This window comes from Aspergillus clavatus, genomic scaffold (assembly GCF_000002715.2).
Source record: "Aspergillus clavatus NRRL 1 1099423829798 genomic scaffold, whole genome shotgun sequence".
Taxonomy (NCBI): domain Eukaryota; kingdom Fungi; phylum Ascomycota; class Eurotiomycetes; order Eurotiales; family Aspergillaceae; genus Aspergillus; species Aspergillus clavatus.
Window position 1 is genome coordinate 772,160 of NW_001517101.1, and position 22,075 is coordinate 794,234.

Consider the following 22,075-nt stretch of genomic DNA (forward strand, 5'->3'; position numbering starts at 1 on the left):
TCGGTACGTTAACTTTTGGCTTCAAGCTATTGAAATTGTCCCATTTCCTTCTTTCTTATTGTTCGAATTCTTACCGACGCGCAAGTGAGCTACAATGGGCTGGTTCTGGGGCAATTCAAATCAAGATGATCCGGTCAAGAAGCTTGACCCGGGTCTCCGAGAGTACCTTGAAAATGAAGCACCAGCAAAATACGTGCCAACAACACCTGCCCCGTCGTCGCAACAGCCATCGAAACCTGTGAATACTCCCTCAAGCGCCTCATCAGAGACCGATGAATCCAAACCGTCCGTTCCCGCCGCCTCGCTCTTCCCCGACGGCCGCTATGCTCACCTCTGGAAAACATACACACCTCCTCAGGAAGAGGCCGGATCTGTGACAAAAGGTGCGGAAAGGGTGATTGAGAAATACAAGCAGCATAATGATACCGTGCACCGGGCCGCCATGGAGAACTGCGCACTGGAGCATGAGGCCCTGACCTTATGTTTTCAAACTGGTACATGGGCAAAGCGATTGCAGGCTCGTGCGACTGCGTGCTCCGAGGAGAACGGGACGTTCTCTCGCTGCTTCACCACGCAAGCTGTAAGTAGCTTAAAACCACTCCGGGTCATTTTTTCATGGGCAGTAGATGCTGACACGGACCCAGAAATTCCTCCAAGCATTAGGCTACGCTTCCTCATTCGATTGGGACGAGGAGAGGGAAGAACGGATACAAATGCATGCAGACAAACTATATCACCAGATGCTCAACTATGAAAAACAAGCCGCGGAAGCCCGCGCGGCTGGTCTGGAACCGCCGCCGCTCACATCGCTTTTCAACCCCAAGGCCGACTCTCAACAAGCTAAACCTAGCGATACCCCAGGAAATGTCGAGATCCCTGGTGGCGAGCAGATCCCGCCTGGTTTCAAACCCTCGAAGCCACTGGAGAAGCTTACACCGCACGAAAGGGAATTGGAGATCCGGACTCACAATGCGCAGATCGAACAGCAAAAGATGTATATCCAAGAGGCCAGTCCCTTCATGAAGACACACGAAGATGCGCGTACGAAACGTCGTGAGAAGGCTGTCAGTTGGTTTGGAGAGACTATTGGCAAATGGGTTACCTGATCATCTTCTCTGGATTCCTTTATCTCTTTCCACGGATCTTCTGTCCCTTGTATTATTACTTTTGGATCACTGTATCTATCTCGGTCGGAAAGATGTGGCATTATGAATTTTGAAGCGAGTGTTTGGCGTTCAACATGGTATGAGGAATGAATTATTATTATTTGGTCATCTTTGCATTATAATACTTGGTCAGCCGGTAGCTCGTAGTCTTATAATAAATCACCGAGGCTTTTGGTGTCATCATGAGGGGATTGGTCTGTCTTGCTCAGAGCGTTCTGTCAACAGAAATGAAAGGAGAAGAGAATAGTATATGCGACAACAGGGTCGGCGATTCGGAAATCTTCATATCTCCCAAACTTGATCCAATAGCATGCTAGCACTCGATAAACCCGGCCTGACAGAGACTTTGATATGTGCATTTTGCCATTATCGGCTTACGCCTGGTCAGGGAAGCCCAAATGGGTTAAAATGAAAGCGGGCGCGTAGCAACGCAACACGAGGAACGGACACGGACAGACACGGGCAACGAAGGAACAAACCACCGACCAACGACATCACCATTTGACCACTGTCTTTGTGTTTGGCCTCAGCTGCTTGGCTTTGTCTCTTTTCTTCTAATCATTCCATCTTCCTGTCAGCAATAATTTGCTACATCTTTCGCTCTTTCAATCTGCTGCCATCAGTACATACCTCGCTCCACAAACAACAGCAGCTATTACGGCAACTTTGCAAACTATCTATCTACACGCACTCGTACAGATTCCAGCCTTGAAGCAACCCCATCCCAGCGCAACCCTCGATTTCCTGAACAGCGATTCTTCGCGGTTCTCTTTCAACTTCTCGTGATTATATTTATTTTGGCCTTTTCAGGGGCATTGGGCTTCTGTGCTCACCATGAAGGCTACGCCATTGCTCATCGCGTGGCACAATGACAATGCCCCAATCTACTCCGCTCATTTCGATCCCAATGGCAAAGGGCGTCTTGCGACGGCCGGAAAGTATGGCTAAATACCCTCTCAGACTCGAGTCATTGAATTCTTGCTAACTTTACTTTTCTTCACCTAGTGATAACAATGTCCGAGTATGCTTTCTCCCACCCACATCTCCCAATCTCGTCTCTGTCCTTCTCTGACCCTCGAATCAATAGCTATGGAAGGTCGAGTCCACAGGCGAAGACCGAAAAGTGAGCTATCTCAGTACGCTTGTGAAACATACACAAGCTGTCAATGTGGTCCGTTTCAGTCCCAAAGGTACACATGTCGGTCTGTTTACGCTTGAGCAATCATGTTCTGATCAATCAAAACAGGCGAGATGCTGGCCTCGGCTGGGGATGATGGCAATGTTCTGCTCTGGGTCCCGTCAGAGCTGCAAACGCAACCTGGACTAGGGGAGGATCGCTCGGATGATCGAGAAACATGGCGTGTAAAGCATATGTGTCGATCGTCCGGTGCTGAGATTTATGATCTGGCGTGGTCTCCAGATGGAGTCTTCATCATTACGGGAAGCATGGACAACATTGCTCGGATCTACAACGCCCAAACTGGTTCGTCGCCTTGACACCCCTTTGGATTTCCGGCTTCGACATGGCGCTGATACTTGATAACCCGTAGGACAAATGGTTCGGCAGATCGCAGAGCACTCACACTATGTTCAAGGAGTGGCTTGGGATCCTTTGAATGAATTTGTCGCAACCCAGTCTTCAGATCGGTCCGTTCACATCTACAGCTTGAAGACAAAGGACGGACAATTCACACTCACCTCTCATGGAAAATTTCTGAAAATGGATCTTCCGGCCAAACGGATCTCGTCCAGCAGTCCTGCTCCGCCAGATCCTTCAATTCGATCCCAGCCAACAAGCAATTCGGTCGCAATTGCTTCCCCTGCTCCCTCGACGCCGGGTACTCCATTGACCTCTAATCTGCCGATGGATCCTCCTCCAGTATCTCATAGTCGTCGTTCTTCTTTCGGCTCTCCTTCAATCCGCCGATCTGCGTCGCCGGCACCCTCCCTACCATTGCCTGCTGTGAAGCCATTGGAAGTACCATCGCCAAGCGTTCTGGGTGGCTTATCTGTTAGGAATACTAACATCTACGCCAACGAGACCTTCACATCTTTTTTCAGACGATTGACATTTGCTCCTGACGGGAGTTTGCTTTTTACTCCCGCTGGCCAATACAAGACCTCACATATTTCTGCCACTGATCCCACGAAAAGCACGGACGAGGTCATCAACACAGTCTACGTCTACACTCGTGCGGGCTTCAACAAACCTCCAATTTCTCATCTCCCGGGTCACAAGAAACCCTCTGTTGCGGTCAAATGCTCTCCAATATTCTACACCCTGCGGAAGACTCCCCAGCCTGCTCGACATATCACTCTGGACACTTCTTCTGTAGAAGAATCCTTTTCATCCCTTCCCGAGCCAGTAGTCTCTACGAAGCCGACTCCCGAAAAGCCTTCCATGGAGCCCCCATCGTCGAATGTTTCTACGGGTGATTCATCGAAACCGAACACAGCGTCTAAGAACGCTGAGGGTGAAGGAGCTACTGCTGGTCAGAGCCCCGGCCCTGTTTTCTCGCTGCCGTATCGGATCGTCTACGCGGTAGCTACGCAAGATGCTGTTCTGGTGTACGATACGCAGCAACAGACACCGTTGTGTGTGGTGAGCAATCTGCATTTTGCGACGTTCACAGATTTGACATGGTGAGTTCGATCAATCTCTCTCAATATATAAGTATATTCAAACAGGCCTCTGACGCATTTTAGGTCGAATGATGGGTTGACATTAATCATGAGTTCGTCCGACGGCTTCTGCTCGACGCTATCCTTTGCGCCTGGAGAACTGGGCCAGCCATACACCGCTCCGGTACCAGCAGTGCAGCAAGCAGCAAGCTCCGGTACTCCGTCTGCCAACCAAGCTCCCGCGCCGTCTCCAGCTCCAGCTCCAGCACCCCTTAGGTTGAGTCAGCTTCCTGTGAGCTCAAATGTGACCGTCCAGTCAACCCAAGTGCCCCCAGCGAGTCCCGCACGAACCAACTCTGCATGCTCAGTGACCGCACAATCGCCTGTTCAACAGGTGACGGCGGCATCCGTGGTCAACAACCCGACGCCTACACTAGGGTCAGTACCGCTGGTTACCGCTGCTCAGTCGGCCCAGCCGCCTGTTCTGCCTCTTACTACACCACCGCAGACTCCTATGTCGACAGTCTCTCAAAGCGGGGCCAACTCCGTGAGCAACAGCGTACTAGGCAAACGAGACATCAGCGAATCCGAGAACGAGGACGCGAAGAAACAGGGTTCCGCGGCAGAAGTACAGCCGCCGAAGAAGAGACGCGTCGCTCCAACGCTCATCTCGGCTGGAACTTCATCCTCCATTTCACCCCCAAAAGACAATTCACATAATTCAGGTGTGGGTGGCTGAGGCTATCTTAACAACAAGAGTTTACAGCATATATCAGCATTGGCGGCTTCGCGAAGGACTCGTAAGTTGCCTTGTTCTCCCCATTCACACTACCCTGATGAATTAATGTTCTTTCTCCTTCTTACCTATCATGTCATCCTGGTTTTGTCTCCTATCGTTTGTTATAATATTCCCAAGGGGATTTGTCCACCGTATGCTGGGTTTTCGGTCGGGCTGGATTGGACATTTGTCGTGTTTCAGTATGGCGCGCATGTATCCTTTTGATCGACATGTATCTCGTTTTTACTTTTTTTCTTTCTTTTTTATTCCTTTTGTTCGACTTTTGACCTCACATCTCGCATCTCTTGTCACTTACCCGGCTTTAGGGAGGGGGCATTGTGAGGGTAGGTAGGAATCGAAAATAAAAATGTATATTGGTCTGTCTACGCGTCTAGACATTATTACCCATTAATCGCCACGTGTATGCCATGTTTCCGAGACAACGATGAAGAAGGTAAAAATAAGAACAGGCTCAGGGTAAGGTACATAGGAAAGAAGAGAAGGGGAATCGTGTCTTCATGTCAATAGGTATCGTAGCAGGAAATCCACCGGTTCATTGTGACTGCGGGTGCGTTAGTCACGAGGGTGGAGTCGGGGTCGGGTCTTCTTCGTTGGCGATCGTGGAGGAGGTCTCGCCATTTACGACGATTGTTGCATCGTCTCCGTTCGCGACCTTTGCGTCTTCTTTTCCCCCGGTGGCGATCGTGGAGGAGGTTCCTCCATTTACGACGATCGTTGCGTCTTCCCCATTCGCGATCATTGCGTCTTCTTTCTCCACGATCACTGCCTCATCTCCGTTCACGATCGTCGAGTTTTCTCCATCCACGATCGCGGCGTCTTCCCCGTTTACCACCGGCGCGTGGCCATTTACGCTCGCCGACGCGGAGGTCAGATCGCTGACAACATCCGCGATGCTCATGCCGGTGGGCAGTACGGCCGTAGCTTCCGTGGCGTGAACACCCACCGTGACGGTGGCGACGTGCGCGATCTTCTCGTCAAGATGGAGGCGGTTGGCCCAACGGAAGAGGGCCTCGTCGCCGCGGGAGCCGCCCGCCACGAGGAGGAAGTCAGGGGTCTGTGGCAGGTTTTCAAGGATGGATTCCGCGGCCTTAGCTTTGGTGACGTCCAGGGGTTCGACGCTCACCGTGCCCTCCGTGAGGACGACGCGGATGGCCTCGTTGCCGCGCGTGCCGTTGAGCTGGTCGGCGAGGTCGGAGGCCTGGCGCGCGGCGATCTCCGGGTCGTGGGCTTGATCGTACCAGAAGGTCAGCAGGCAGCGACGCTCTTCCATGACGCTGCCGTCGGTTCTCTCCTGGTAGTATTGGATGACGCGGCGGATGCCGCTACGCCAGTCCTTCGCTCTCTCCATGTCCACCAGCGGCTTCCATTGGGTTGTTCCGATTTCTCGCTTGAAGCAACCGTTCTCGGCGATGTAGCCGATTCTCTCGGAGACCGCTTCGAACCGTGCTTCAAGCTGTTCCGGACTCTTGTTGCTGGTGATGTACACTCGGTTCTTGGGGTCTTGAAGGAGGGTTTCCAGCACGGACATCGTCTCGAGAGCGTCAGGGGTGGCAGGGCCGAGTGTTCCGTCGTCCTCAAGGAAGAAAAGCCGCAGGCCTGCCGCCTCATACGACTCCTTCAGCGAAGGCACTGAAAGCGTCGAAACGAGACTGAGTTCGCGGGAGAGTTGCGCGCTGTGAGCTTCGGAAAGCGTCGTTCCGAATGAGTTGCACCAGGCGACGGCAGAGTGTGGGGCCTTCCTCTCAAGCAAAAACTCCCAATTTCGTTGCTTCTCCTCAGCGGACATCTCGAGTGCCTTGTTAATCGCGTCTGCGACTTCCCTATAATCCCATGGGTTGACGAGGAATTCGTGACCAGTGAAGATCGAGGCACTGCCGGTGAACTCACTCAGGATGAGAGAGCCATGGGTTTGGGATGTCACTTTGCCGTCCTGACAGTGAAGATAGTCATGGCACGTCAGGTTCATCCCCTCACGCAAGCTCGTGACCATGAATATCTCCGAGACGCTCATCAAAGCCAAGAATTGAGAGTAGCTGATGTCTTGACTTAGGAGCACGAGCGGCTGATGGGTGAGCGACGAGTATTTGGAATTAATCCGAGTCGCAACCTTCGAGATCTGCGATTCAAGTTCTGGCATTTCAGACGCCGAGGCGATTTGAATCAGGACGACCTGGGTCGATTAGCCATTGCTTCTTGACGTAAGTCCAATGAAAGTGTAAAACAACTTACATTTTCTCTCCACTTGGGATACTTCTTCAAGAACAGTTCGTAGGCCAGAAGCTTCTGCTTGATCCCACCTGGTGCATCGAGACGGTCTCTCGCGACAATCAGGTGCTTTCCACTGTACCTTGACGTGATATTTGCAATCCAGTCTTTCACTTCCGGGCTTTGTCGTAGATCATCAAGCGCTTTGACATCGGTCCCGATGGGTATACTCTTCACACGAACAAAGCGATCTTGGAGTTGAACGCCGTCGACCGTCACCTCGAGACTGAGGAGACGGCTGCATGTCTGAAGGAAGTGGTGACAGTACTCGTCTGTCTGGAAACCGATGAAATCGGAGCCGAGCAACCCGTTCAGCAGGGCATTGCGAGGGTTCAGGCATCGGAACACTTCCGAAGACGGGAAGGCAGCATGCATGAAGAAGCCGATCTCTGCCTGAGGAATCCGCTCCCGCAGCATCCCTGGCAGGAGAAGAAGATGGTAGTCGTGGACCCAAATGCTATCGCCCGGGCGCCAGCGAGCGGCAATGGTATCAGCATAGGCCTCGTTGACCTTGACATATTGCTTCCAGGAATAGTCGTCGTACTCGGTGTGTCGGGGACTCTCCTGCATCTGATAGTGGAAAGCTGGCCACAAGACAGCGCGGCAGAAATGGGCATAGTGGCCTTCGAATTCGCTGTCACCCACAAAGACGGCAATCGACTCGTACTCATCCTGGAGTGTCTCGGAAATACTGGCGAGCGTTTCATCCTTGAGCAAGTCTGTGGGCATGCCCAAGGTACCCACCCACATTTTGTCAGTGAGGATACCCGCTTCCTCAGCGGCATAGACTCCATTGCGCAGGCCCCCGTTGCCCTGTTCTGCGGCTTTGACAACCCAGTCGTCGATCGATAGCAACGCACGTGGGCTTCCATGATCCTCTTCAGAATCTGGAGTCGCAGGAGGAACATCGTTATTGGTCGATTCATCTCCTCCCTCCGGGCGGCTCAGGATGGAGGGAGTGAGATGAATCTGAGCTGTGGATCGGGGCTGATTGAATTTCCGGCTTTGACCCCAAGGAACGGTTCTGGGCTCACTTAGGCCTGGACCATTAGGATCATCTGCCTGAGGAATCTCGCTTGCAGATCGGGAGATGTAGGGCTTGAAGATCTTCTCATCGTCTGTTGTCGCACCAGGAGTCCTCGACAAGCTGACAGAATGCTTGTGGCCTCGCTGGCGAGCTTCAGCCAGCCGTCCAATGACACCATTGTTGCTGTGGTGGCTGCTGGTAGAAGATTTGCGACGAGCATGCCTCAACTCCGTAGCTTTGAAGTCAATGGTGTATGGAAGGAAGCTAAAATGTGCTTTGTCAGACGATGCCCGCTAACTATGTTGAGCTAACGCATGCAAGAGGGGGGGGCATACATACAGGGAAGCTATGTAGACCGTCATGGTTCCCGATGGCAGGTATGCTTGACAAGAGGCACCAAGACCTTCTCGTTCAACCGTCAAAAGAAACTTTTGATCGATCTAAGTCGGGGAAGAGAGAAGAGTGGACCGAGTTTACGAGAACCAAGAGATGGCGGAGTCAAGAAATAACTGGATAACTCAAGAAGAAGAGAGAACAGAGCAGTACAGTTACTAGTAGTAACAAGAGTGGAATGGAGAGAGGATGGCTAGTGGTGGGACTGGCCTGATGGTTTGAGGGTCAAACGCCTTGAAGGAAGAGAAAAGTGGCTGGCTATATGTTCCTGCGGGTTATCCAGGCCAAAGCATCCTGAAACTCCCGGTGATATTCAGGATGGCTTTGCAATCTTGTGAATAAACAACGGAAAGAGAGGGGTTCATGACGTGAATGATTGGGCCAAGGAAGCTGCACGGTCTCCAGGCTGAGAGATATGATTCCAAGAAAAGAACATTCTGGGCTTTTCGGGTTAGGGAAGAGCAAGAAAATAATTAGATAGATCCAGGTGAGAGAAAGTAGTAAGTTCAAGGAGAGTCCGAACATCAAGAATGAAACCGAATGGAAGACGACGAACGGAGGGGCGCCATCCGGGAGGATTTTCCTGTCTGGTGCCTTGGGCATCAATCAATCTATCTCAAAAACGTCTCAACATGAGGCCTTTTTCTGCTTGGACGGCGGAGCAGAGGAAGAGAGAGAGAGGGAGGGAGGGAGAGAGAGAGAGAGAGAGAAAGAGAGAAAGGCAATTTAATTGCGTTCTATTCTTTTTTTTTTTTCCCTCCCCCTCATTTTAGTGACTGCTTTGGGCTCGTATAATACTTAACAGGAGTATCTATTAATTATTATTATTGAGTCTGTTATGGATGACTCCTACGAGATAGTTCGCATGTACAGAGAGTACTACACAGTATGTACTGTCCAGGATCCCCAGGTAGTAGGTAGTTAGGCACACTAGGGAATGGTATGCATGCATGCATTGCTGACCCCCCCAAGTTCCAAACCCCAAGAGCCTAAGAGACTAGGGGACTGTACTCTGCCACTAAACTAGATACTTGCATTGGGATTGCAGTTGACCAAGGAATGGCCCAATGGTAATGATTCCTCGTCACTGCGAAATCCGGGCAGATCCGCAGATGATCTATGAAGATGATAGACTGGTATGGTATCCCCACTAAGTGACGAAGTGACTAACTAACTATATGATAATATGATAGATGGTCAGTCCAACAGATGTTTCTCGACTATTCGATGATTCGATCCAACCTAAGAGTCTAGACAAACAGGAACTCTGGGCGTTGCCAAACAAAACTGCCCCTCATTATTACTGTCATTATTATTGTTATTGTTGCTGGTCATGAACACTCAAGGGAGCCTAACTAATAGACAGACATACAGACATACAGAATGGTCTGATCTTAAACGGTTTCCCTGATATTTCCCTCGTAGGGCATTCAACACTACATTACAATGGCACACTTGAGACACTTAATAATAAAAACTAACGGTGATAAGGATGTGTGTGTCCTTGCGGGTAGATATAATAGACATGGACTAAGAACTAAAACATCACCGGAATAGTGCAACCGGCCAGACGTCAAAGTGACTGGACTCAAAGTTGACCCCCCAAACAGTCTAACAGCTTCCAAGTTTTTCCTCTTCCTGCTTTCTTGCTTCATCCTGGTCCCAGAATCATCATCGCTTAATCTAGAATATCATCATCGGCCCATCTCAATTGCTTCCATCTCATCCATCCCTTCCATCGACCCTTTTCCCCTTTCAAAGCGGGGCAGCACTTTTTGGTCATCTCCAAGACTCCCAAGTAGTGGTTATTCTCAGATTAAAACATCCATCTACCTTACCAATTCCCTCCTCATGGCCGAAACAAACGGGTCGCGAGGCGATAATCGCCTTCTGATTGTTTCCAATCGTCTACCGATCACAATCCGACGTTCTGATGGAGGAAAGTATGAGTTTTCTATGTCGTCAGGGGGACTGGTCACTGGGCTGAGCGGTCTGTCGAAAACAACCACCTTCCAATGGTATGGCTGGCCAGGTCTGGAGGTTCCAGACGACGAGATCGACTCGGTGAAGAAGAGATTGAAGGATGAATTCAATGCGATCCCGGTGTTCATGGATGACAAGTTGGCCGACCGCCACTACAATGGCTTCTCCAGTATGTTTACTCCTCCCGCTTCTCACCTCTTTTGGTCGTACCTTGCTAATCAGAGCCTTTTTTTTTTTTTCTATTTAGACTCGATTCTGTGGCCCCTTCTGCATTACCACCCGGGTGAGATCGTGTTCGATGAGGGAGCCTGGGACGCTTATCGCGAGGCCAACATGCTGTTCGCCAAAACAATCGCACAGGAAGCGCAGGATGGAGACATGATCTGGGTCCAAGATTATCATCTCATGCTTCTGCCAGAGATGTTGCGTGAGGAACTCCGGGCCGCAGGCAAGAAAAACAACAAGATCGGATTTTTCCTGCACACCCCTTTCCCCAGCAGTGAAATCTACAGAATCCTCCCCGTTCGAGCCCAGCTTTTGCGCGGTGTCCTGCACTGCGACCTGATCGGGTTCCACACTTATGACTATGCTCGTCATTTCCTGAGCAGTTGTTCTCACTTGCTGTACGTGATTAAGGTCATTCTATTGTTGACTTTGTGACAGTCACTGACTATGTGCAACAGAGGCCTCGTCACAACGCCAAGCAGCGTCAAATATGAAGGCAGATCTGTCTCCGTGGGCGCATTCCCCATCGGCATCGATCCCGACAAGTTCACCGAGGGGCTGAAGACCCCCAAGGTGCAGAACCGCATTGCCAGCCTCGAAAACAAGTTCCAGGGCACCAAATTGATGGTCAGCGTAGATCGCCTGGATTACATCAAGGGCATCCCCCAAAAGTTACACGCCCTGGAGGTCTTCCTTCAGAACCATCCTGAGTGGGTGGGCAAGGTTGTCCTTGTTCAGGTCGCCGTTCCCAGCCGACAGGACGTTGAAGAATACCAGAATCTGAGAGCGGTGGTCAACGAACTCGTGGGCCGAATCAATGGCAAGTTCGGTAAGCATGCATCTGCCCGACCCCGCATCGTCATCAGAGCTCATTCCTAACCTTGATACCTTTGCCTAGGAACTGTGGACTACATGCCCATCCACTTTATGCACAAGTCAGTCAGTTTCGACGAGCTTATCGCCCTGTATGCTGCGTCGGATGCCTGCGTTGTCTCCTCTACTCGCGATGGCATGAACTTGGTATCGTTCGAGTACATCGCAACGCAACAGAAGCGCAAGGGCGTGTTGATTCTTTCCGAATTCGCTGGAGCCGCTCAAAGCTTGAACGGCAGTCTGGTTGTCAACCCGTGGAACACTGAAGAACTGGCGAGGGCATATCACGAGGCCGTTTCAATGAGTGATGACCAGCGCGCTCAGAAGTTCGAGAAACTTTACAAGTACATTTCCAAGTACACCAGGTAGGTTTCCTTTTTTTTTTGTCGATGTGATCATCACCAAGGGCGCAATTGCTGATTTCGTGTAGTGCTTTCTGGGGCAAATCGTTCGTGGCAGAACTACTTCAGTGCTCGACATGATTGTGACGACAGACATTTCTTTATGAATTTCATTTTCTCATCTCATCTTGTCTCATCCATGGAGGCATGGATTCAAGTGTGGCAACCCGTCTTTGCATAGCGATGACCTAAACATAAACAAATAGATTAATAGTCCTAATTCGGCAACGCAGACATGAACCAAGACATATGGCGTTTCTTCCCTGATTATTCTGTCTGTTTGCTTCCATTCCCTGCATAGATCGCATGAGGTTATCCTATAAGGACAGGGGATGATCTTGCAAGATGAAGTAACCAAAGATCCAGTTGATGCTTGGTGGTTGTCTATCCAGCATCACTTACTAACAAGTCTTCCTGACATCAATCCTGCATCCATGATCTACCGCTACAAGCAGACAAGAACAAGCTCTTCTCAACTGATTTACGTCGATAGTCCAGAAGTGCTATTATCCACCCATGAGTTCATCATTGGAACACAGTGCTTTAACCATTATTAACCCACGGTCGAGATTTGCCAAGGTTGGTTAACTCTCATCTACCGCACAAATCTTCGATTCGGGAGTTGGAGGTAACTTGCTTCGACTGCTTGCGGATTGATGGATGACGGTCCAACCCCAGATGCCTTGCGTGCATTGTCTGAGATAGTTGGTTAACAAATGAAGGCATGACCGTACCCTGTGGGAAAATGTGATAAGCAAACCTGTTACGTTGGTTCGTGGAACTTCAAGCCGGCTGGCTAGAGGTCTGGAGTCAGATCAGGGTGTGGCTCAGTCCTGGCGCAGCAGCCAGCATCCATAAATACTTCTTCTTACTACATGGAGTCTAGAGGATGGAGTGACAGTTGCGCGTGGCTGTTGGGTCAGAAATTGTGCCCTTTGCGTGCTGTGAATCACTACCTTGCTTCCTTGGGAGTATTGCTCCTGTGCCTTTTGTGTACGCTTCAACCTGAGCCCCAGAGATCATACCACCGGCAATATGAACCCCAACTCTGACGAACTAATGATCTCCGCCCTCACCGCGGTAGGTCTGTGGGACAATGATCAGGGAGAAGGGTGATCTCGACACCGCCGAGAGCGAACTCTCTTTGAGCACAGGCCAACAGCAGCTATTCAGCTTCGCTCGTGCACTCGCGCGGAAACATCAAGTCATGAACCGCTATGGGGGCCACAGCCATGGCGGTATTGTGCTCGACGAAGCAGATAGTAAAGTTGACAGTGAGACTTCATTGCTCATGCAGAGACTGTTGAAGGAAGAGTTTAGTCACTGTGGGTGGACTACCCTTATGGTTACCCACCCGCATGAGACCGTGAGGTTCGCGGATAGGTTTGTTTTTCTTGATGCTGGCAGGGTGGTTGATTCAAGGCCTCTGGATGTACTCTGTATAGAGCATGCATTGCGACATTCCATAGCTAGAACGTAAGCCATACCCGAAATAGAAGCGCTAACCCCAACTTGGTAATTTTACCGTCACCCATAGTTGCAACTTGCAACTCGCACTCACCTGGTTCTGGTAGGGCTGGTGGTGTACTCTTCCACTGGAGAGGCTAAAGACGAATCGGGAAGAAATGGGGAGCCGCACATTGGTCACAGTCATGCTTTTGAGCTTTACCGGTGATGGTTAGGCGCTTAGTCTATTTAGATTACAGGACTACGGACTACAGAGTGGAAGGATGAGTTACCAATTACCATAGTTGCCCGTGACTTTTGACTGACAGTAGTGACTCAGGCAGTAAGTATCGAGTCTATACTCTCAAACTCATGGACCAAGTGATGAATCATGATCCGTAATTCTGCAGAGTACAGGGCGGGAACCATATCCTGTAGTCATCGAATGATCGAAGTCCCCGGCTCTCCATCCCTACCTACTACCCACAAGGGTACAACTACCGAACAACATTACAACCTAGTAAGTTGTAACCTACAGCCATCATCCAAAAAAAAAAAAAAAAAAAAAAAAAAAAAAAAAACCCAGCAATCCAACTCAGGAGGAATTCCCGCGCCCGAAACTCAGAAATCAGGTCTTGCAGGCGTGCAGGCAGCCAGACTGTCCCAGAGCCACCCAGACCGCGGCCGAGGTATGTGCCAAGCCCCCCTGGATCAGGGTCTAGGGCTTGTTTTCGTGCAGTGCCTGAGGCGCTGACGGGCCTGGTGACTTGTCAATTTGCAGCCCGTCGGCCGAGCACGGTTTAGCGCCGTGGGGGCCCTGGCCAGACGCTAGTCGGATCTTGTCTAATGCCAAGACGGACGCTTGCGCGTCTCCGCCACTCATTTCGTCCACTTTTGTCCCGTCTAGGCAGGTTGGCGGTAAATCAGATCCTGGGACTCTGGGAGTCTGGGACTGTCGAGGGACGACTGTACTACGTAGGTTCGACTGGAGCTCAGTATCTAATTCTACGGAGTAATCTATAGGTACTGTACAGTGAGTGCTACGGCGTAGTCTGGAAGTCCAGAGTCTAGGTGATCAGGCTGGTCTGTTGATTCTTCTTTTTGTTGAATATTCTGTTCTCGCGTTTTGTTATTCTCCCGGAGGTTGCTTTGAATTTCAGGGCCTGAAAATGTGGGTGATGAGTTGATATGAAATAATCATGTCTGGGTGTACGGAGTACGCGGCCGTATGGAGTAATAGCTCGTAGGGATTTTGGGAGGAGGTGGCAATAGGCTACTCGAGCGTGTTCATAGTTATGTCGATGTGTGTGCATACTGCATACGTATTTTGACCTGCTGTCAGAGTGGGGATGCAAACTCATCAGTGTGCCTGTGCACTATTTACTGCCCATAGGCAGGATTCAGGGCTGAAAATCGATATCGGATAGTGGCCTTGACTTCCAACTCAGTTGAAGATGAATATGGGTTCATAATAAGCTATATTCACCTGAGGTTCGATGGGTTATTGACATTAAGTCACTCAACGCATGTATGTGGCCATGCTCCACGATCTCCCCGAGACCCGAGACTTCCAAGTCAGGACCATCAGGATCAACAACGTTCACTCGATCGCTACTGCAGTGCGACTTACGCGCGTGCTGTCAGTGTCTTCTATAACGGAAGAGATACGTTCTTTGGACAGATGCCGTAACTTTGTAAGGCGTCGAGACTCGAAAGTCAGTCTGCCCTGGAATCTGGGTCTGACGGCGCATGGCGCGTGCAGCTGCGCCGGTTCCCTTGCGATTTTCATGGCAGCACATGACCAATGCGATCTTGATTCGTTAGCCAACAGTTGGCAAGGTCGGGGGCATGGTCCACAGTCGGTTCAACCCGCCCATTTGTCGGCCAGATGTCTCTCTCCTTTCAAGTCGTTAGTCTTCCTGGTGGGTTGAGCTTCAAAACTCTTTACCGCCATTTTCTCGTATGTCAACAAGTCAGGGTCTGTTGAGCCAAGTGTTGACGTATCCCATGGAGTCAGTACGATAGCCACTGTGCGCATCGCAAGCGTCAGATGAAGATATTTGAGTTTGTTGATCAAAGCGCCGCGTAAGACAGACTACCTGGCGTCGAACGAAGCTATCCGGATACAGGTTCAATACAGTGTGATTTGGCGTTGGAATGACAGATCATTGGTACCGACGATGGCGACGAAAATCTCTCAAGGCCAGTACTGGAGTGAGTGAGGGATAACTCGGAGCTTGCGTGGTCATGTCAGTAGATGAAAAGGCAGAAAGCCAATGCCAGAGTAGTCGGAGCCAAGCTTTTGAAAGATTCATCAGCGGGCTCCTCAGAGGGTAGAGAGACCACTTATCTACACCGTTCATAAGCAGATTCGATCCAAATTTTCCACGATGCCAATTAGATAAACCAGGTGCAGCCTGCTGTTCAGCAAACTGGTGGAGACAAATGACCACAGATCTTAAAGACCGGATCACTGGAGTCGTTAATCAATGATCGTACTGGGAGATTTTCAGGTCCGGTTTTTATGTGTTGCAGAAGTCATCAAGAGTCATGGAGGCCAACAATTCACGTATATGAATGAATGTGGACAGTATGAATTGAGTATGGAATTGTGACATGGTGACGATGATGATTATCATGATGATACATATCTGCTGTCATTATTGTGCCTGCTCCAAGTCTAGCAAGACGAACCCAAGATCGTCGGCAAATGCATCCTCGATGGAGGAGAAATGATCAGTATTGTAGTACACGTATGTCTTGGAGTAGGAGTAGTTAGTAGTCCGTATGCATAAGCCAGATCGGGCGTGCGTGGGAGCCAGCCAGAAAGCGTTCTTGGCCATGGTACCGTTGACTGTTTCGGGGCGGGACACACGCGGCTTGCGGTGCTCTCGCGGGGCCGTGATTGGGGGAGGAGTCCAAGGCTGACGACGCTTCGCCCTCACTGCTGGCGTGGAAGGGGGGAAAATACTCTGTAGTGTCTGTAGGTAGTCTGCACTAGGGAAAAAGGACAGAGAGAGAGAGAAAAAAAAGAAAAGAAAAAAGAAAAAAAAAAAAGAGGAAAAAAAAAGTCATTATGGGCTAGCTTAATACCACAACTATTACTCCTGCTTCACTCTTACTCTGGTTGCTCTCCCTCTTGTTGCGTTTCGTTTCCCCTTCCCTTTCGCCTGTAGTCTTCTCTCTACCTAGTCGTCCACCCTCCCTGCCAACCAACCCTCAATCCCCGAGACCCTTTCTTCTCAGCATCTCTCGTTAATCCTTCTTGTCAATCGAGATTCAACCCTTCTATCGTCATTGCATAGCAAAAAGGTAACCTCTTACTCCTCTGGCTTTCCCACATCACTTCCTTCATAGTTGTCCGGTTTGCTGCTTAACCAGCGCCAAGCGGTCGCCACACTTGGCTGGGCTCTGCGACCATCCATCACAATACCCAACAACACACTCCTAACCATATTTCCTTTTGAGCAACCACGAACGCAACTAACTGACTTTCTCGTGAAGCTGGGTCAAAAGCAGGTTCTGTTTTATTCTATGAAAGGGCATCATCGCATATCATTACAATCTGGAGTCTCGAATCGTTCGACTGTTGGCGTAGTTGACCCCCTACCATCATGGCGGACGGTAGACACCAGCACTCTAGACGGGCGCCAACCACCAACGCCTACGATGCTACCGAACTGACCCGTGCGTTCGAGCAACTGATGCGGACAAAGAGGTTCAATCTTCTCCAGGAGCAATCACGATCTCGATCTCGCACAGAATCGCCGTCTCCTGCCACCGCATACTACCCACCACATCCCTCGCGGGCACCACCACCGCCGCCGCCGCCGACCGCTACTCACTCTTCGTCATCCCAGTCACTATCATCACCACCGCAGCAGCAGCAGCAGCAACACCATCAATTGCCGTCCGCATCACCCTTATTAAGAAACCTCCCCATCGTTCCCTCGCCGCCGCAAGATCAACAGTCTCTAAAGTTCCGAAACCTCCTCCATGTTCTATCCGTCACCCCGACCAAGTATGAAAATCCAGGTCTTCTCGATGAAGCTCTATCCCTCATCCCGCTCGATCGGCTATACTCTGAGGCGGAGGAGGAAAGTCAGATTATGCAAGCCCAGGCAGCGAGCGTCGGAGGAAAGCCTGAATGGGGCTATCAGGACTGCGTCATCAGGGCTCTACTAAGGTTGGTTCCTTGCATGAATCTACAATCTTCGCTTCTCTAGGGTCATACTGATCGTTGCGAATGAAAATACAGATGGTTCAAACGATCCTTCTTCCAATTTGTCAACAACCCCCCGTGCTCGAGATGCTTTACGCCGACAATCGCTCAGGGCATGACCCCTCCTACTCCTGACGAAACTGCCCGTGGTGCAACTCGCGTTGAACTCTACCGATGTTCCGAATCAACTTGCGGCGCGTATGAGAGATTCCCGCGATATTCAGATGTTTGGCAATTGCTACAAAGTAAGAGAGGACGCGTCGGCGAATGGGCCAACTGCTTCAGCATGTTTTGCAGAGCATTGGGTGGTCGGGTTCGCTGGGTATGGAACTCGGAGGATTATGTCTGGACCGAAGTTTACTCGGAACATCAACGACGCTGGGTGCACGTTGATGCATGCGAAGAAGCGTGGGATCAGCCTCGTCTCTACACAGAGGGTGAGCTTTTTTCTTTTTGTTTTTTATTGGCTAACTGATAGTATGGACAATCGCTGACCGATATCGCTATCATAGGTTGGGGCCGAAAAATTTCCTACTGTGTTGCCTTCTCCATTGACGGTGCGACAGATGTCACCAGACGATATGTGCGCAGTCCGATCAAACACGGTGCCCAGCGGAACCGTGCGCCGGAGGAAGTGCTCTTGTGGGTCATTCAGGAAATTCGGAAAAAACGTCGCGAAAACATGTCCAAGACAGACCAGAGACGACTCATAAAGGAGGACGAGCGCGAAGAAAAGGAACTCCGTGCGTACATGGCTTCTGCTCTCGCCGCGGAGATCAACAACTTGCTCCCTCGGCAACAAACGACTGGTCGAGCCGACGAGCAGAAAACACCAACTTCACGACAAGAAGCTTCAGCGGATTGGCTTGCAACACGACAAACAAATCCGCAGTCGGGTCCAGATCGCACACAAGATGGTCGATAATATCAATCGCTTTATGTCGATCCTTTTTTTCTCACCTCATGACTCTGGGTTATCACCGTCTCAAGGGATTCCTGATTGGCGTCACCCCGACGCCAAATTTACCCCTGACGGCTGAGTCTGGTCCATAAAACCTTCACCAGTGCATTACTTGGTTATTGGTTCTCGGACGATGCCAAAGTTATCACGCGATCTTCGACTTAGTTGCGAGCTTTTCGCGTGGCCCAGGGCATCACCATTGAGACGAACGGAATTTCAATTTCGCATCGGGGGTGTATTCGACAAGTACCATCGAATTCGCGATCTTAACTGAATTCTAGTTGTCAACACTCCGGCATATCGGCCTCTCTTCACATACTGTCGGCAAGGACTCTTGACAGATCTTAGACACGTTTGTCTTCGAATCCATGTCCGTGAATTTACCGATCGAGGATATCGCCTCGTTCTATCTACATGTGGTATGAAACTACCCATGCATTCTGCGACTTCATGTCGACACTCATTACATCAAAAACCTCCATTTCTTTCTCTTCTTCACTTGAGATCTGATAGGGCGTTCTGCGTTCGAGCATCTTCTGTGGTCATCATATTCTTGAGCCTTGTTTCTTGCAGATGCGAGACGGACATGACTATACCTTTAATTCTTACTATAATACTTTCTCTACTTATTCCCCCTTTTCTTTCTTTCATTTCTCCTTTCTTTTTCAGTTTACTCTATTCGGGACCCGGAGGTACCAACGCATGCGAATACCAGTCAATGCCATGTTATATGAGACACGGAAACTACCATTGCCTTGGGAATGAATTTTGCGTCTAGTGATCACGCACTCTGATGAAGCAACAAATTTTCCCTTTTTCTGTGGTTCTGACTCCTGGCGAATTCAGACATCAATCATTCATAATCTCTTTTAGCCTTCATCTAAAACTCAATGGATAATCAAGGGAGATCATTTGAAGAATAGACACTTTGCATTGCGGAATATATATATATATATGGATATATAGGCTGAGAACTCGTATTACATTGACTATCAAAATACAGTGGACAGACTCCAACCAACCAACCAACCAACCAACCAACAATATCGGCGCGCAGAAACAAGACTCTTCGGATTATTCAAAGCCTCTTCCTCGCATCCACACAGACTCGCAGTACACATATCCCAAATCAGCAAAAACAGCGAGTCAGCCTAATCTAAACCAGCCCCATCACATCTCCGAGACATGCACATAACAACCAGGCAATCAATCACAAATCCAGAATTCCCATCCCCAAGCCCCGTTAAATTACGATATGCGACGACCATATCCTCTTTTCTGCAGTCTGTAGCTAACTTGCTGGTCTGAGTCCCCACGATGGGCCCAGCCCCAGTGGGGAGGCCCAGGCACCCGCTTCAAGCTTGAACCCTCCGAGTCCCCGGTTCCAAGCGCCCTAGCTACATGCTTAAGAAGCTAAGGATGTCCGATCCATCTATAATTAGTCATTCAGTCTTCTAGGAAACTAGATAGACAAAACTCCGAAATCGAGGTGTTTAACTGGGTGGGTTCATTTCTGAGTTTCCGTAAGCGAGAGGGTTTCTGGTAATTGGGTGATTGGGTGATTGATGGGAATGGGATCATCGGGGGAAAGATCTATAGGGAGGTGATCTACAGAGTACAGGGTGTTTAGCCTGTTTGGGCCGTTGGGGGAACTTCCAGGTCCAACTCACGGGCATTATTAGGGAGTCAGGTGGGCACTACTGGCCCTGCTTTTTTTGGGGGGGGACTTTTCTTTTCGTTGACGGCTTTGGTCTTCGCTCTGTCTGTAGCTCTGGATGGGCTCCAGCCTCCAGCCTCCATGATTCTTGGGCCTATTATGGCTTCAGGGCTTGGAACGGGTCACGGGAGAGGTTCGGAAATTCGGGAGGCTCGGGTCCGACGGTGGATTAGTCTAGGGTTAGTACGTAGTTTAGTTAGGAACTTAGGGACTGGCTACATAGTACTAGGAAACCTGATGTCAGTGGGAGAGTTCTTGGTTTTGTTCTTTGCGTCCAGGGAAATTGGAGAATGAGTTTCCCTATTAATTTAGTGTTATGCAAGAAAACTGAGGAGTTCGGGCTGTACTACGGGCTAGAGTCTCTGTTGCTTCGTATATACTCCGAATCTCGGTTAAAGGATGGGTAAACCCAGCTCCGTAGTCTTCATGGGGATGTATCAATATAAATAATGCTCGCAGCGTGCTCTGATAAAGCGCTCGTATCCTTTTGAGGATCTGCATATGTTAATGTAACCTACAAAAGTAGTTTCGGATTACCCACAATGTACTCCTGCACCCAACTGGGATAGCACAACACTCCTCAAATCCGATGTTCTGAGCCTTGAATATCCATCAAACAGCTCGAACAGAGCAGTCAATGCCCCTCATCCCCAGATCGCCATGAATAGTACGGATCTCTTTGATGTAGTATGGCTGCCGCGGCAGTTGCAACTTCCACCGGTCCTTTAGGTTCAATTCCCTCAATGGCTCCAGGAAGACGGGGATCTTCTCCACTGGTTCGCAGAACCAATTCCCCATCAGTTGCAGCGTAAAGGACTGCAGACCCTTCATATGTGTCAGAGTGCGGCAGGTTTCGATCCACTGCTGGCGTCCTGCGGAGAAGTAAACCGTCTTGACGGGGTCCTTGCTAGGAAGCCAGTGGCCTGGGAATGCCCAGCGCAGTTCGACCTCGCGGATTCTGTCCCAATACTCCGCGGGAATAGTGGGCCGGAGATATGTGAGGGACCAGGTATTGCTGAACTCGAAGGTGTTGAGGGAGTAGAGCAATGGGATAGATTCGCAGTAGCTTGGGTGTTATTTGGTCAGAATAGAAATCGGACAATGGTTTCCATAAGATCCTACTTACATCTGCTTACAAGTCAACGCGAGTGCCAGAAGTTGAGACTTTGGCCTGGCACTCCCGTCTTTTGCCAGCTGCGGCAGGTTTCCCTGGCAGATCTCGCAGGTTTCCACAAGGGGGCACACGACATGACCCATCCGGCGATTTGGCCGTTGAACAATGTGTAGACGCAGGCCCCCCAGGACCATCTCCCAGATCATAAGATGGATCTCAGGACAGAGCTTGGTGAGAAGCGAGCTGTCCGGCTGGGAAGACCATTCCAGCCGTGTGTCAGGCTGCTTTGCGGGTTGGTTTCGACCTGGGAGGGCACTGGATCTTCTTGCTCTGGGCAGACCAGCTGGTTTGTTGCCTTGAAAAGTAGGTTAGTTAGCCATAATGATGATGAACATATTCCTCAATGTTCTCCTCTTCAGGCGCAAGCCTGACAAGATATACACGCACCAAAGGAGTCATGCTGCCTTCTGGGAAATTGGATGAAGACAATCGCCCCTCTCAGACGCAATAGATGCGATTATCATAGAGACATGCATATCGGGATAAATCCCAGAGAAGAAAACTGCTTGACTTACTCTGATACCGCTGGGCAAGCACATCCTCCCAGGAAAACATTCCCTGCTTGATTCTGGCCATGATAAGATACCAACAATCGGATACCAAGACACGATTCTCTTTTCGTAAATGAATAATCCAGCACCGTCGTCTCCGCGAAATCGACCCAACTCAACTGTCCGCGCAGCTTGTGAGAATTAAAGAATCATGATGGGCTCGATATACTCGAGATGCAATAGCAATAGTGTAGGAATTCCGGATCGACCGATAATTCACGTCTCACAGACGAGTGAATGCTGTTATAAT

At 50.0% G+C, this 22,075-nt stretch overlaps 6 protein-coding genes across 6 annotated transcripts, besides 9 other annotated features; 4 read left to right on the forward strand and 2 right to left on the reverse strand.

Annotated features, from left to right (window-relative positions):
• Positions 1 to 94: 94 nt before the first annotated feature.
• On the forward strand, positions 95 to 1,106 carry ACLA_090460 (uncharacterized protein; the record flags this gene model as incomplete). The annotated part of the gene is made up of 2 exons (XM_001272778.1): positions 95 to 580; positions 645 to 1,106. The coding sequence occupies 2 exons, from the start codon at positions 95 to 97 to the stop codon at positions 1,104 to 1,106; spliced, it is 948 nt and encodes a 315-aa protein (XP_001272779.1).
• An 894-nt stretch (positions 1,107 to 2,000) lies between these two features.
• ACLA_090470 (putative chromatin assembly factor 1 subunit B) lies at positions 2,001 to 4,527 on the forward strand (the record flags this gene model as incomplete). The annotated part of the gene is made up of 6 exons (XM_001272779.1): positions 2,001 to 2,104; positions 2,172 to 2,187; positions 2,254 to 2,356; positions 2,413 to 2,649; positions 2,717 to 3,809; positions 3,873 to 4,527. 6 exons carry the CDS (start codon positions 2,001 to 2,003, stop codon positions 4,525 to 4,527), a joined length of 2,208 nt encoding a protein of 735 aa, XP_001272780.1.
• Positions 4,528 to 5,143: 616 nt separating this feature from the next.
• ACLA_090480 (trehalose-6-phosphate synthase) lies at positions 5,144 to 8,241 on the reverse strand (the record flags this gene model as incomplete). The annotated part of the gene is made up of 3 exons (XM_001272780.1): positions 5,144 to 6,757; positions 6,817 to 8,143; positions 8,219 to 8,241. 3 exons carry the CDS (start codon positions 8,239 to 8,241, stop codon positions 5,144 to 5,146), a joined length of 2,964 nt encoding a protein of 987 aa, XP_001272781.1.
• Positions 5,179 to 5,337: a microsatellite.
• A 694-nt stretch (positions 8,242 to 8,935) lies between the features above and the next one.
• Positions 8,936 to 8,993: a microsatellite.
• Positions 8,942 to 8,989: a microsatellite.
• Positions 8,994 to 10,123: 1,130 nt separating the features above from the next.
• Positions 10,124 to 11,835, forward strand: ACLA_090490 (glycosyltransferase family 20 protein; the record flags this gene model as incomplete). The annotated part of the gene is made up of 5 exons (XM_001272781.1): positions 10,124 to 10,424; positions 10,503 to 10,878; positions 10,939 to 11,309; positions 11,379 to 11,718; positions 11,784 to 11,835. The coding sequence occupies 5 exons, from the start codon at positions 10,124 to 10,126 to the stop codon at positions 11,833 to 11,835; spliced, it is 1,440 nt and encodes a 479-aa protein (XP_001272782.1).
• A 1,912-nt stretch (positions 11,836 to 13,747) lies between these two features.
• Positions 13,748 to 13,780: a microsatellite.
• Positions 13,748 to 13,781: a microsatellite.
• Positions 13,782 to 16,224: 2,443 nt separating this feature from the next.
• Positions 16,225 to 16,270: a microsatellite.
• Positions 16,271 to 16,814: 544 nt separating this feature from the next.
• png1 (peptide-N4-(N-acetyl-beta-glucosaminyl)asparagine amidase) lies at positions 16,815 to 18,347 on the forward strand (the record flags this gene model as incomplete). Its single annotated transcript, XM_001272782.1, has 3 exons — positions 16,815 to 17,386; positions 17,459 to 17,859; positions 17,935 to 18,347. 3 exons carry the CDS (start codon positions 16,815 to 16,817, stop codon positions 18,345 to 18,347), a joined length of 1,386 nt encoding a protein of 461 aa, XP_001272783.1.
• Positions 17,011 to 17,122: a microsatellite.
• A 1,049-nt stretch (positions 18,348 to 19,396) lies between the features above and the next one.
• Positions 19,397 to 19,424: a microsatellite.
• Positions 19,397 to 19,425: a microsatellite.
• A 1,287-nt stretch (positions 19,426 to 20,712) lies between these two features.
• ACLA_090510 (uncharacterized protein) lies at positions 20,713 to 21,850 on the reverse strand (the record flags this gene model as incomplete). Its single annotated transcript, XM_001272783.1, has 3 exons — positions 20,713 to 21,166; positions 21,227 to 21,569; positions 21,790 to 21,850. The coding sequence occupies 3 exons, from the start codon at positions 21,848 to 21,850 to the stop codon at positions 20,713 to 20,715; spliced, it is 858 nt and encodes a 285-aa protein (XP_001272784.1).
• Between the last annotated feature and the right edge of the window lie 225 nt (positions 21,851 to 22,075).